At 40.6% G+C, this 14,032-nt stretch overlaps 2 protein-coding genes across 3 annotated transcripts in view; both read left to right on the plus strand.

Moving 5' to 3' along the window:
* Nucleotides 1–5,878, plus strand: part of hydin (HYDIN axonemal central pair apparatus protein) — a 61,079-nt gene extending 55,201 nt beyond the window's left edge. Inside the window, 21 exon segments of the mRNA XM_087842727.1 lie at nt 2–47; nt 129–171; nt 174–292; nt 1,725–1,769; nt 1,771–1,829; nt 1,958–1,993; nt 1,995–2,022; nt 2,024–2,093; nt 2,096–2,163; nt 2,803–2,919; nt 3,074–3,237; nt 3,522–3,692; nt 3,778–3,832; nt 3,834–4,010; nt 4,094–4,178; nt 4,181–4,228; nt 4,231–4,301; nt 4,493–4,675; nt 4,677–4,775; nt 5,201–5,294; nt 5,717–5,878. Of these exon segments, the coding sequence (XP_087698853.1) occupies nt 2–47; nt 129–171; nt 174–292; nt 1,725–1,769; nt 1,771–1,829; nt 1,958–1,993; nt 1,995–2,022; nt 2,024–2,093; nt 2,096–2,163; nt 2,803–2,919; nt 3,074–3,237; nt 3,522–3,692; nt 3,778–3,832; nt 3,834–4,010; nt 4,094–4,178; nt 4,181–4,228; nt 4,231–4,301; nt 4,493–4,675; nt 4,677–4,775; nt 5,201–5,294; nt 5,717–5,844 (1,906 nt within the window). The 3' untranslated portion in view covers nt 5,845–5,878.
* An 863-nt stretch (nt 5,879–6,741) lies between these two features.
* The window catches only part of necab2 (N-terminal EF-hand calcium binding protein 2), a 136,412-nt gene continuing 129,121 nt past the window's right edge, over nt 6,742–14,032 (plus strand). The window contains exons 1-2 of one of the 2 annotated variants that reach the window (XM_006797408.3): nt 6,742–7,139; nt 11,350–11,374. In XM_006797408.3, coding sequence (XP_006797471.1) covers nt 6,813–7,139; nt 11,350–11,374 — 352 coding nt within the window. In that variant the 5' untranslated portion in view covers nt 6,742–6,812. The remainder of the gene's footprint in view (nt 7,140–11,349; nt 11,375–14,032) is intronic. The other variant, XM_006797407.3, reaches the window with a different exon arrangement.

A 14,032-nucleotide genomic window follows, 5' to 3' on the forward strand; every position in this document is an offset into this window, starting at 1 on the left:
CTTCGTGCACCCTGATGCTCAGCACAGATAAACCAGTTAATAAAAAGGTATGCAAACAGACAACACAGACAATGCACACATAAACAGTGGGACACTAAAGCAACACTTAATGTCACCCTGTCTTCCAGGATGTATATTTCAGTCCAGCAGGTGAACTGCCGCTGAAGTTGAGCAGGGGTCATGTGCTGTTCAGATTCATTTCTCACCTCATCAGCGCGTTCCTCCCTTCACTGCTGAGCTGAAGTTTGTAGGACTCCTGCACCCCCTGCTGACCATCCAAGGTTCCTGCCAGGTAGCCTGTTAAATACAGATACTGTCAGGGCTGGACTGGCCATCGGGCATTTGCACGGTGGGCTGCTCGTGATTTTTTTGTTTTTATGGGTTGATGGGGTTTTATTTCTTTTCTTTTTTTTTAACGGTTTAAATGAATAGTGGTGGATTGGCCAGTTGGTCATGATCGACTCTGGGATGGACCAATTACAGCCCAGAGTCGAACTTAAAAGTTGAGGTGAAAAGGAACGCGCTTTGTCACGTACGACTTCAGCTAGAAAGTTGCTAATTCAATCATGAAACTGATCAATGATCAGCTGATTGGCTTTTCTCTCTGCGCCAGAAAGAGGAAACCGGCGGATGTCGCTAAACAACAGCAGCACTTTTAAGCTTGATCAGCTGTTGTTAGAATTTATTTAATATTAATTTCTAGTACAGCTGATGTTTGCTGGAGCCACAGCTGTAAAGCTGCTGGTCATGATATCCGTTTGTATATGTGGTGAGAGGGAAACATGAAGATGAAACCAGGAGATGTCCTTACTGAATCATCAGAGCTGAACAGGTGATGGAGAAACAGGTTTACCTTTTAGGTGACATGAATGAGTTGAAGGGAAGTTATGATCTGTTTCTGAGAGACAAAGACACCTGGGGGGGGGGCACAAAGAAATACTTTTCTTTCTTATTCTTATTTAAAATGTCTCACTTTTAATAAATAATTATCTGAATCTTACAACCAAAGTTTTCATCTGATGTAAAGTGTATAGAAATCCATTATTGTATTCAGTAAATATTAAGTCTAGTACATACCTTATAAGTTATAGCATTCTTTCCTTTGGGAAGGTACCATCTATGAAGTCTGCAATTCTGTTGAAGAAAGATGTTGAATCTATTTAATTACTGGAGAAAAATAATAGATTTCTGTGCATTTGTTTTATACGTGCATTAAATTAAAATCGGTTTTGTCAATTAAGCATCTAGAGGCAGAGGGTGGAGGAGTGGTTCCCTATTTTTATTCTTTTCTTTTTTTGCTGGGAGTTGGCAACCCTATTAGTTAGGTATATGTAATTATAAATTAGGTTGTTTTATATTTTTGCTAAGTACTGTTTAGAATACCAGAATAGGGAGGATGGTGTAGGTTTAAGTTTATTATAAAGGTTTTATGGCTTTTCCTATAATACCATGGTGGGCCGGTCACTAGTCAAAATGCCCGGGCTGATTTTTTTGTCCCAGTCCAGCCCTGGATACTGTAATCATGTAGTCGAAAGTCTAATCGGGAGTACGTTTTTACACAGTTCCTTTAAAACAGAAACAGAAAAGTTCTAATGAATTCTGAATATTGACAGTAATACTATAACAAAGTAGGACTTTCTATATATACCATATGCTATATTATAAGCAAGAATGTTAGCTCTGTATATCATATAGTCTTAATTTATTTCATGTAAAACTACCAGGATGTCAAAGTCCAGCTAGAAGAGAGCTACTTTGGAGCTGTAGTCCCAACGTTCCCAGATCAGGAAGAAGAATGTTACGATGAATACTGGTGACACTGGTGCCCAGTAAGATTAGACAGCAGTGACAAACGCATCTTCACTCAGAAACATCAATATTGTATTACTGCAGTTATCACAATGCTTCACATATTATAGCTGCATCTATTGCTGCCTGTTTGCTTTTTCCTTAACAGGTTTAAGTGGAAAACAGAGGATTTTCCTGCAGAGTTAAGGATATATCTGTCCAGGAATGGAGGTTCCCTTTCCAAGCGACTTTTGCCTCTGTGGAGCTGAGTAATGGCCCAAAATATGAGAATTTTAGTTGCTTTGTGGAGGTTCTTCTTCGCCTGTCACCTTCACTGTCACTGGCTCCTGCATCGCGGCCTCCACTAGCAAAGAGGTTTGACTCTTTTTTTCACCATTCTGCACTGTATTTGTGCCAAAGGGAAAAGGACAGTGTTGACTAATATGATGATAACAATAACATATTTGCTGTTTTAAGTTGATGATGATTTTATTTTGAATGTATCACAGATACAACAGCATAACTGAAAGCTTTTTACGCTCAACAAAGCTAAAAGATTAGTTATCTGGGTATTGATTTTGAGTCTTTTCCAGAGGGAATAAAATCTAAAAGGTGCCTTGTCAGCACTGTGACTCCTTGACTCATTGTAGGAATGGGCCTGGTTAGAGGCCAGCAAAAGGTAATGAGAGACATTGATTCGGCTCATTTGGAACAGGCAGCAGCTGCTGACAGATTAAAAGATTTGTAAAAACTATTAGTCAGTTTCAATTAGCTGAGTACTTCTGAGAAAAAGCTTTAGGGAATTTCTCATATTATGTTATCTTGAGAATGAGTTACAGGTAATCTGATTTTATCATAAATGCAAAGATTAATTTCTGTGTTTGAGTTAAAACCCTACGCTTGATCAGATTTCTCTCCCCGACAACATCCAATGTAGCAAGATGATATAATGACCTTGAAAGTTTATCTTCACATATCAAATACTACTTGTAATGTAAGTGCTCCCACACACAGACCCTGTCTGTCCTCAACCCCACAATCCAGTGTTGCACCATCAAACCTGTCATTGAGGGCAAGCATTGGAGTTCTACCAATCTATGACTGTGACTGCTCCTGGAAAAAACACACCAGGTAGAAGAGCCATCATATAAATAGAATCTATCATTTATTTGAAAAACTGGGTATATTTAATACTTTTTAATATCAAAAAGGTTACAGATAATAACACTATCTATGTAACTATAACAATTTAATTAGTCTCTGTTTATCCTTTCTCTTGCCTCAGGGATCTGCCTTTTTTGCCTTTCCCGATGGGACAGGCGTGCTGTACACCTTGCAAGGAGCTGCCGATCCTCCTGTGGCAGAGAACACTATTGTGCATGACCTACCTGCTAAAACTCACCACACAGTGTTGCTCCCTGTGCACAACTGGCTCTCTAGGCAACAGGGGTAAACACTTAGTCGGGAACTATATACACTTGAGCTGCTCTTAAGTGATATCTCTCTCCTTAGCAGCTAAATCACCAACTAGTTTCAACTGTGTTGTCTAAACTGAGATGAACGCACAAAATTTTACATGTTGAAATTTTCTTGCAGAAAGTAAAAAGTAAAGTGTAGGAAATGATCCCAGTTAAGCAAAGCTTTTTCGGTGCTAATATAGAAATCCATAGTTCCTGGCAAATTATGCAACAGATGTATAACAGAGCCATGAGTGTCCTCATCTGTGTTCTCAGGTTCCTTGTACGTCTAGAGACAGTGAAGCCTGACAAGCCAGATGCTACAGTGTCCCTCAAGGAAATCAAGTTTATTGATGTCCCTGCCCATGCTAAGAGGGACTACGAGACTTTTTTTTTGTTTTTGTTTTTGTTTTTTTTAACATACACAGAGCGACAGTATAACACCAAGGTTCACTCAAGCATACACATCCAGACTTGGATAACTATTTTTTTTTAGCCTTGTTCTCACATCATCCTTTTATCTTCATCCTTGGGTGACATTCATTAATGATGAGACAGGTGAGTATTTGTTCTACCTCGTTATCTTCAAAGGCAACATCTCCAGGAGTCCTGTCGACCAACAAGCTGGGGACACCTGTTCGTCAGGTGCCCTTGGCCACTATTGAAGTAGAGAACCCTCTGACCCAGACAGCCTGTCTTACTACTGAGTGCAAATGTCGTGGCATCATCGTCCAACTTCAGCCCAGTGTGCCAGGACAGTCCAAGGTAGATAATGAGTACATCTGCCATCACATTGAAAAAAACTGTGTGACTCTTATGGGCATAATGTGTGTGTCTTTTCTTTACAGGTTTTTTTGACTGTTCATTACATGCCTCTGCATCCAGGTGAGTCTACTGCCCGTCTAACTTTGTTCAGCAATGAGCTGGGCAACTTCGACTCAGAGCTCTGCCCCCACCACCAGAGCAATCTGTAGACTTCAATACTTGGGCAGCAGCCAGTCTGTCACTGTAATGTTTAACAACTACTCACGCTTCACAACCGAGTACTGCTGCAAGGTAAAAAGTGGAAAAACAATAGCCCTTTCTTCCCTTTCTGTACATTTATTCGAGCAACAGTACTGTACATGTGGTCAGTGTCAGCATTCATCACCGAGGCTTCCTTGTTATCTGCTCTCTGTAATTCGTCAACACAAAAAGTTGATTTACTTGCTCTCATGGAAACACCTTGTGTTATCTCTGTCCTACAGACTGACCGTCCGGCCTTTATTGTAGACAAGAATGCCAGCGCATTACCAGTTTTCCCTTCAGGCTCAAAGGCCAGCATGGAGGTCTGTTTCGAGCCTTATCAGCTGGGGTAAATGAGAGGCCAGCTAAGGCTGTCTTCAGTAATTGGTGGTGAATACATCTTTCCCCTACAAGGGTTCTGTCTCCCCACCCAAACCTCAAAGCCCGTTCAGCATCAAAGCCACTGGGAACGTCATTATCCCCTTCAAGAATGTGTTCCTGCAGACCACCATGTTCTCTCTTCTGGTAAAGAGCAAGTAGAATTTACAAAAGTCGGCACTGTAAGACAATCGGAACAAAGAGTGAAAGTTAAAAATGTCTTATCAACAAAGCTGAAGATGGTTACAACCTTCTAAAACAAACAGCCTGCAGGCAGCCAATACACTTATTAAAAATAGGGATGCTTTACTATGGCTTATTTCCTTTAAATATTTACACCGGGTTCATTGCCAGCATTGCCTACACAGCAAGATGATTTAAATTTAGCCTAGAACAGATTGCAGTGTGCAGAGTGGTGCAACCTGGCTTATGTTTAAACAAATTGTACTCTTGCTTGTCTTAGATGCAGCTTTCACATCTTCAGCATCTATAAAATGTTTCGATTCAATCTATGTTTCATTTACACGTCTCTTATTCAGATTTGATGTAACTTGAACCCTGCTCATGTCTAGGTTGACAACTCCCATTTGACTGTCAAAAGAGGTCGCAACATTCAATCCGAAGAGACCCAAAAAATCCTGGTGTCATTTGAGGTTCCTCCAGACGGCTCTCCAGGACCGGATGATCTGATATCCTTGTGTTGGTGTTGTTCCCAGATCATCATGAAAATGTTGTGCCAGGTTCAACATTGCAAGTGACCAATCACATTATTGTGACGTTATTCTTTTGCGCACCAATCCATTTGTGCATTTATGAAATTCCAATGTTGCAAGGACAATATCAATTCTGCTTAGCGTTTATTAAAGGGTTAGGGTTAGGGTCAGGGTTAGGGTCCGTTGATCGGCGGACAAAGGCGGTTTCTCGCAGCTTAAGTACAGTTTTTTGTTTTACGCCGGTTTTTCCCGAAGTCGCAAAAGTATGACATCACAACATTCTGATTGGTCACTTGCAATGTTGATCCTGGAACAACCTTTAGTATGATGATCTGGGAACAACACCAACACGAGGATATCAGATCGTGCCTCCAGGACCATGGTCAGGCAGCTTGATCATCTCCAGTCGGCACCCTGAGGGCCACAGGAGGCCCTACTCATGGGTTTATTATCTGAAGGGTATTAAGTTATCTAAGAGACATGTGCACATGCAGAGAGATTGACTATAGATGTAAACATGAATGCACTTAAGAAATTAGGCCTTCATTTCTGGATGTTCATATGTTTTGTTATTTTTCTGTAGAATGTTACTCATTTAATTGCCAGAATGTGTTGTGTATTTGTGTGATTTAAATAATTAGCTGTCACAAATCTGTTGGTTAATATTTAATAATTAACTCAATACATCCTGCATATAAAACTTGCCCACGCACGTCACTGCACATTTCTTACCACATGGGGGCAATCGTGTCAAGTGATTGACCCTTTCTTATGTTCCAGCGATGGGGCAAGATGTACAACATACCTGACTTTACTTCCTTGTGGTAATCGCGTTAACCTGTTTGTTAACTTTGCATTGTGACTGAATTCATCCAGACTGCCCTGCGTGCTGTTAAACACATGGTACATTACGGGGAAGACAACAGTACAGCGGAAAGGGCAAAGCTGGGGGAGTCGCTCATTACCAAAGGTTAGAGCTGTCACATAACACTGATCCGCTAATGACTCCTTTTTACTCCATGAGGAAAATCCTCTGATCCACCCATTGCCACACATGACTGGTGGCCCACACCTCCTGTTGTCACTGTGGAAGGAATAAACTGCCACGATCTCCAGTCAGATTCAGATACTTCAAAGTGATCTGCAACTTTGCTATTTTACAACACCATGAAAAATAGTCCCGTGTTTTTACACTGTAGTAAGAAAAGTATTAGCACTGGAGGCGAGACATTTTGGCACTTGTAAATATGAAAGCGTTGATAATAACACTAAAATAAAAAAAGTGCAATAAACTGACTTAAATCTCCAAAGCTGTTAAATATCAGCGCCTACAAGCACGTATGGGTAGATAGGGTAGCTCTGTAGGGTGGGTGGATGTGATTTGGGGTGGGTGCTGTGATGTAAGAGGGGAGCTGGGGTGGGGGTTCTCTCTCCCCCATAGAGCGCAGCATGAGCGCTCCGCAGCAAAAGGATGTGTGAGCAGGCAGCGCGCTACTGTAGGGACGGAGTCCACAAACTGCTGAACAAAGAACAAGCCAAACTTCGAGCCCAAGAAAGCCGCGAGCAGCCGAACCCCGTAGCCGGTCAGGACAGCGAGTCCGCAACGGCAGCGCAGTCCGGAAACAGCGGCGCCCAGCCCGGTGGAATCGACGGGCTCGTCCGCTGGATCGTCACCAAAATGAGCGACAACAAGAACATCTCCAGCCGGGAGTACGCCTCCAGTAAGGAGGAGGTGGCCGTGGCTCAGGAGCAGTTCTTCGCTCCGGAACCGCGGAGAGGCATCTCCGTTATTTTGGATGTGAGTATGGAAATGCACCGGTTTGGCGGGTGCAGGGCGGGTGGGTGCTGGGGATGAAGACATCCAGCGCGTACGGACCGGTGCAGTGCGCACTTACGCGCAGATACTCGTGGCTTGGTAGAGTAGGCGGAAGATTTGACACTTTGGTGATGAATGTGGAAGCCCGGGAGCAACCTCAACGCGCTGAGCTCAGTTTCCATATCTTTCCTGAATGACCCATCCAAAAAATTCACTTTTATTGCATCTTATTAAGCAATATTCTCTTATGCGTCTTTGTTCACCTCTTCATCACCAATAAAAGTCATGCATTTATAGTAGAGAGGCAGCTTTACTTTTACTCCTGGCTTTACTGTCAGTCCAACGTGCAGTAGCTACGCTCACACCAATTTTATGACTGCTATTTAATTATTCATGAGAAAGTCTTACTACCATATTGTTATTGATCCATTCCCTACAGCCACTGCTTAGTATTCTCACTCCCGATGTAATACATTTCTGTTATCAGACAGCTAATAACTGAGCAGCCTTCCTGCATTAAAAGTGGCACTTAGCGCAGTGCTGATTTGGGTCAACTCATCAATACTATTGGGTTACTTTTCATGTTGGCGGCTGTAAATGTTTCCCCAGGAGATCTGATGATGCTGCTTTATTAGGGTAAAAAAAAAGAGAGAAAGTAGTTCAGCTTCTGCAAAATCCTGACCCAGACCTAAATAATCTGATAGGGTGGTAAAGAAAGGGGTCCATGGAAAACTAATTATGATCAAGACCAGTACACCAATGTATCCTAGTACCCTAGTAAACTCATTCTGTCTGTGTTTGTGTGTAAAGGATGTTGTGAGGGGTGTAACCTAGTTTGCTGCGTCTTTGAGCCAAGCAACTGTCCGCTAAGACAGATGTTACAGTAAAAGTGTTTGTAAGTGAACAAGCAAACAAAAAACTGTGCTGCAGTCATATCTATATTTGAGGAGAGCTTCGTTTTCATTGTATATGCATGTATGTGTTCATATTTCATTTTCTGATTAAAGGTCCTGTTGGATTGCTTCATTTTTTGCGGTGTTTTTTTACCCTCTCACTCCCTGTTAGAAATGTGCCATACTCTCTCAGAGTGGCTGACTTCCTGATATCAGCTGTGAACTCATTCTGGAATTTTCTCTTGAGCCCTCTGCAACGGCTTCAACTTTGAAATCTTAATCGTTTCTTCATTTTCCAATATTATTGACTCCAGCGTTATTATTGTGGTGAACAAGTCGAGACCAAGAGGTTTGAGTGATTGCTCTGCACGTGCGCATGTGCCTGCGGGCAGCGCTTCCCTCATTAGATCCTCAGCCTGCTTGTTTTTCCTTTACTGTTCAAGTCTTCGTCTGCATCTTAACCCCACTGTACCTTTCTCGCTATTCATTAAATTCCTTTCATCCTTTGTCTCTTCCTTTTCCTTCCCTTCTCTCCTCACCTAATTTCCTCCATATCATTCTTGCCCTCCCCCCCTTCCCAGAAACATACATTCTTAATAAGGTTAGAGATGGATGCAACACTCTCCTCTGCCTCTGTCTTCTTTTTCTATTTTGCCGGATCTTCTCTCCTCTGCTGTCGCTCGTTTTCTTCTCACTCTGTGTTTCTGTTACGACTCTTTACAAAAACACACAAACGCGCACGCACACACCGCCTCTTCATCGCAACACTTTGCCTCCTCTCCAAGCTTGTTTGTTTCCAGTAGCTCCAGAGTTGGCTCCTTTTCTGTGGAGTTGAGTGCACCCCAGGGTGCAGCCGGAAAGCAGAACAATGCAGAGCAGCTTGTCATTTGGAACGCCACTCCTCTCAGCAGTTAATGATTTTCTCTTTGGCCTGTTGAGATGGCTGCAAATGCTGTGTGAATGCACCACTTATTTAGAGTTTATGTTCTCCTCATGCTTGTAGGTGCAATAATCTATATTCCAGTTTATGCACTAAAAAGTGGGACCTTTTCTCAAGTTTTCAAATTGCATTCATGATTATTGATCACACTATTTAGTTTCCTTTAAAATTAAGGCTGCAACTAACTGTAAACTCATTATTTGTTCCACTAAGTCTACAAATCATTTAATGGATTGATTAACATTTATAATTTTCTAGCTAATGTGAGAAAATATGCTAAATAGGATAAGGAAAAGCATAAAATCCTCGCATTATAGCACCAGGAAACAGAGAACGGCTGTCATTTTTTGCTTCAAAAATAGCCAGACCATGAAGAAATCAAAATGGTTGCTCATCCATTTTAATACATTCTGATTTAAACAGTGAAATTTTTCTTTTGACATTTACATAAAGCGTTATTGGAGAAAGTATGAAGTAAGTCTAGAACTTTCCTGGCAGTTGCAAAGGTTATTGCAGAAGGACATTTATAAATATTTCTGCAGGTCTGTTCTCAAATGTGATTAAAAGAAATATGCCTACTTCACACATTCAAAACCCATCCACATAATGCATGGTGTAAGTTAAGATTAAACATGGACAAAATTTCAAATCACGAGGTCAGATTATGGGCAACTAATGACTGTAATCCAAAAGCCAGGCTTCAGATCTCCCTGAAAACTCAGTTTTTTCTACTCCATATATCTAGATATATGATATCCATATGATATCAGTGAGAGCTTCCATCCCCGATTTGTTCATTTGAGGGATATAAATCTTGCTGTGAGGGGCAGCCATTCAAAAGAAAGTCATTCATTTTATTTTAGTGAGTGTTTGAACACGGGAGCTTTAGGCTAGAATTAAATTTTTAAAAAGAGGATTAAAAAAAAACCCAATTGTGCATGCAGTTGCGACTACTGCAGAGTCAAGAATAAAGATATGAAGCTGGAAATGAACATAACAGGTCCTTTTAACATCTATCTTTTCTTGTCTCTCTCAGCCAATGTGGATACCTTTGAAAATGAGTCCCTATTCTCCCAGTAAAAGCACTTTCCTCCTACAGAATCAGTTTCCTTTCCTTCCGTATGTTTTAGTAGTTATAGTTTCTAACAAAACGTGCCTTAAAAATTTGGTTATGTTTCTCACTGTCAGAATTAATAATAATGTCTTCTTCTTTTCTGTCTTGCCTGCCCTATTTCATTGTTTGTGCCTCCCTCACCGCATCTCCCTCTGTGTTTTTCAATTCGTCGCTGTGCTGAATTCTGGCACTCCTCAGTATGATCGCTTCATATCGCACTCTGAAACGCTGATGAGAGTACCAGTCCTGACATAGGGAAAGGAGCTTTCACTCAAGCTATAAATTAGCTGACTGTGATGCACAAACACACAGCAAGTAATCATCAATCAGCTACAGATCAGTGACTTCGTTTTGTGGTGTCTGCATGTTTTCATCTTCTTACGCACTAATAAACTTTTCACTTCTGCGGCTCTTAACAAACCCTTATCGCACACCACTGCACCTTATCTGGCTTTAGACACGTTTTATTTCAAAGTGTGTTTGCGTGCCAGATCCAGCCTTTGTGTGGATTCAGTGTATGGCCTGCAGAGCTCTCTTATAATGGCCGTGCTGGAAGTAAAAGTCAAAACACTGACTGGTAGACTGATTATTTCTATTACCAGTTATTCGCCGTCTGGATTCTGTTCTGCTGCAGAGAGAGCAGCTCACTTACTCACTTTAGAATAACTGCTTTTGCTTATGTTTCCACAATTCAGCAGAGTTTTGGTTTTCATTCATTTTTTCCAGACTCGTGTAATGTTATCTGTTCACTAGCTGAACAAATGGAAATCATGGTCCCAGTCTTATCTTTTGCATGTAGATTACGGCACTGAAGACTGGCCAAAAAACAGATTTTGTTCAAAATGTTGTTACAATGAAAATAATGATTTATTTCCTTTCTTCATAATTTTTTTAAAATAAAAATATTTATGGACCTTCATCATCATTGTTGTATGATTTATTGACCAGAAATTAGTTTTCTGGATTCACAACGACCTCGACCTTGATATTCATTTAAAGCAATTTCAGTAATTTTCAGGAAAATTCCAGTGCATTCCTCAGGGTTCAGTACTGGGCCCTGTTCTCTTTTGTGTGTAATGCTTCCACTGAATACCATAGTTTAGAAATTGTTTTTTAATTGATTTGTTGCATTGACTCGCAAATAGTTTAGAATTGAAATGGTCCAGTGTTCCTGTTTATCCTCATGCAAATTACTGCAGACACAATTACTCTTACTGACGTCATTGTTTTGCTTTCTGTTCACAGATTTTCAGAAGAGCTGACAAAGATGGTAAGTGGAATTATGCCATTAACATAACCTGACTTATTGTCTTACATATAGCATGCAATATTTGTCGACTTCCCTGCATTTTTGATTCCTTTGACTGTACCAGTTATAACAAAGTCCTTCTCTTACCATTTGGCAGTCATCTTATTTAAGAAGGGATTTTGAAGTATAAACTAAATAAGCACCACTGAGTTCTGATTAAAACTGCTTAAAATGTTTGCTGACTTTCCCCCCAAATAATATTTAAAAAGTTTTTTTTTCTCATTGAAAGTTACATTTTATTGAATTTCCCTACAGATTTCAATTCAGGATTCTACTCATTGTTTTTGTTGCAATGAAAGTCAAGAAGCAATGAAATATCCATTGTATGACCTCAAAAATGCTGCTGTCCACTCTATCTTATTTTCAAATAGTTTGCATCAGCAGTTTTGTTCCCGGGGTGAACAAAAATGGATTGAACTGATAGTGGGAACAACCTGTTCCTGAATTATTTTGTCCTGCTCACACAACAGCGCCTTGAGATTTTCTCGGTCTGAAGCCTTTTGTACACCAGGAAAGTGGCAAACCCTGTCTGCCTGCTGTCTGAGCTGCAGCAATATTTTTAGCATTTTGGGATATTAAAGCGCTTTCTGAGGGGAAGTTTATTTTACTGTGTAGCTTTGCCAGTGAGCAGTTTGTTTATGCCCTGTGGCATCACATGCACTGCTTTCTTCCTCTTCATTTTGATCTCTTCTTTTTCTGTTTTATGTATCTCATCCCCTTCTTCCATGCCCGTTTTATCCTATCGCTGTGTTGTTGGCAAAAAGAATTGAACTAATGAGGAAACAGCATAAAAAGTTTAGCTTTTAATAGCAGCCAGATGGCCATTTGCTCTTCCAGTATATGTGTGTGTATGTGTGGGAGGGAAGTGGGGGGTTTCTCTGTCATCTGAGCCGATTATTCATTTGTCTTCACCCTAGCATATCCGTTTATTTATGTATAGATTGGTGTTAACTGCCATGATTTCTGGTGTCAGAAACAGTTTTGCCTGTGGCATCAGCTGTCAACATTTTAAATGCTCGCACTGCTTAATTACCAACTGCTCTGATACAGAGCGGCATTTAACGCATGTTTACATTTGCAGTTAACACTGATTTTATCCTGAGCACAGAAATTGTTTTAGCCATTTAGCAGCTATTTTTCCATCACAAACAGTCTGCGGCAACTTTGTGATGTTGCAGCTCCAAACACACACACACTCTGCAAATGTCTGTAAAGAGGCAGAAGTGGGGGGGTGTTGGGGAAGTTGCTGCAGTACCAGAGAAGAGTCGGGAACAAAGATGTTGAGTGGTTGTTGTTCAGGATAAATGTTATCTGATGTATGGAATACAGGTTAGAGACAAAAAAACAGTAAGCTCAGGAACAGCTATTTTTAGCCTTCCTCCTCTCTCCTGCGAGAAGAACAGGGAACTGTTTTAACAAGTGTGAGAGAAGAGAGATGCTAATGGAGAAAGGAGGAAACTGTTGGATTACAAAAGAAGGTGCAGGGACAGAGAAATTGACATAAGGAGAGGCGGGGGGCAGAGTCTAAAAAGAAGAGGAGCAGAGAAAAGTGAATAAGGAGAGGACTGAGGGAATATGGATCATATGTCTCGCAACATGGCAGTAATTGAGCTTCAATTTGCTGTATTCTGTCTTTAAATTCATAGTGCAGAGTTCACAGCTGGTATCTCTGCCCCCAAGCTGCAGAAGTTGCTACAAGCTGGGTAGTGTGTGTGTGTGCACGTGTGTGTTATGTTTTATGCATCCAAATCTACGGTAAATACAAGCACTAGTGAGTAACTTTTGTGTTTGTTAATGTATAATATGAGCATGTGTGCATCAGTATGCGTAAGCCTGTTTAGAAGTGCTGTTTATTTATGTGTGTGTGAGTAAGTGTGTGTGTGGCATTATCAGGGCTGACACACAGGCATTGTTATGCAGTCGGTGGAGTGTTTCAGCAGCCAATAAGGCTCTGAAATAGTTACATCATTTGACAGCTCTTAGTTCACTTTTTTGCACTTGCAGCAGCACCTTTAATATGCCATCAGACTGCTGCAGTTTAGACTGTGAAATAGAAATGTTATGAAATAGTAACCCAGGGACGCTGTTTTAATCAGGTATTGTCTGTATTTGCTCACTTAATGACATTTCGATTTGTAGCACAGGGGGGGGGAGGAGTCAACTAATTTAATACACAAGTTAATTAAACTTGAAATTTGTAAAAAAAAAACAAAAAAACAAAACAAAAAACAAACATGTATTCAAACATATTTTTAACCTCCATGATTTACCTTTTACCTTCTTGTTTGATTAACTGTAGGTTTGATGAAATCCTGGAACTGTGTTATAGAAACAAAGCAGTTAGATTACACAGTCAACTCTATTTTTCTTAAACCTGGTCCTTACCCTAAATATCATAGTTATAATACAGTTAAAACAGAGATTGACGACATTTCTGTACTTTGGTCTCTGCACCATTGAAGTTGAATATTAACTAGAACTAGGCCTTCATCTTCTGACTTTTGTTTCTGAGAGACCCTCATTTAACCCTCTCAGGCTCAAATTAAACTTTCTGTTGCTAATGCACAACCAAGTCCTGCAGTGGTACTTCTGAGTAAAAGAAACTCATAAAATATGTAT

This window comes from Neolamprologus brichardi, chromosome 7, assembly GCF_056152115.1.
Source record: "Neolamprologus brichardi isolate AB-2024 chromosome 7, ASM5615211v1, whole genome shotgun sequence".
Taxonomy (NCBI): Eukaryota; Metazoa; Chordata; class Actinopteri; order Cichliformes; family Cichlidae; genus Neolamprologus; species Neolamprologus brichardi.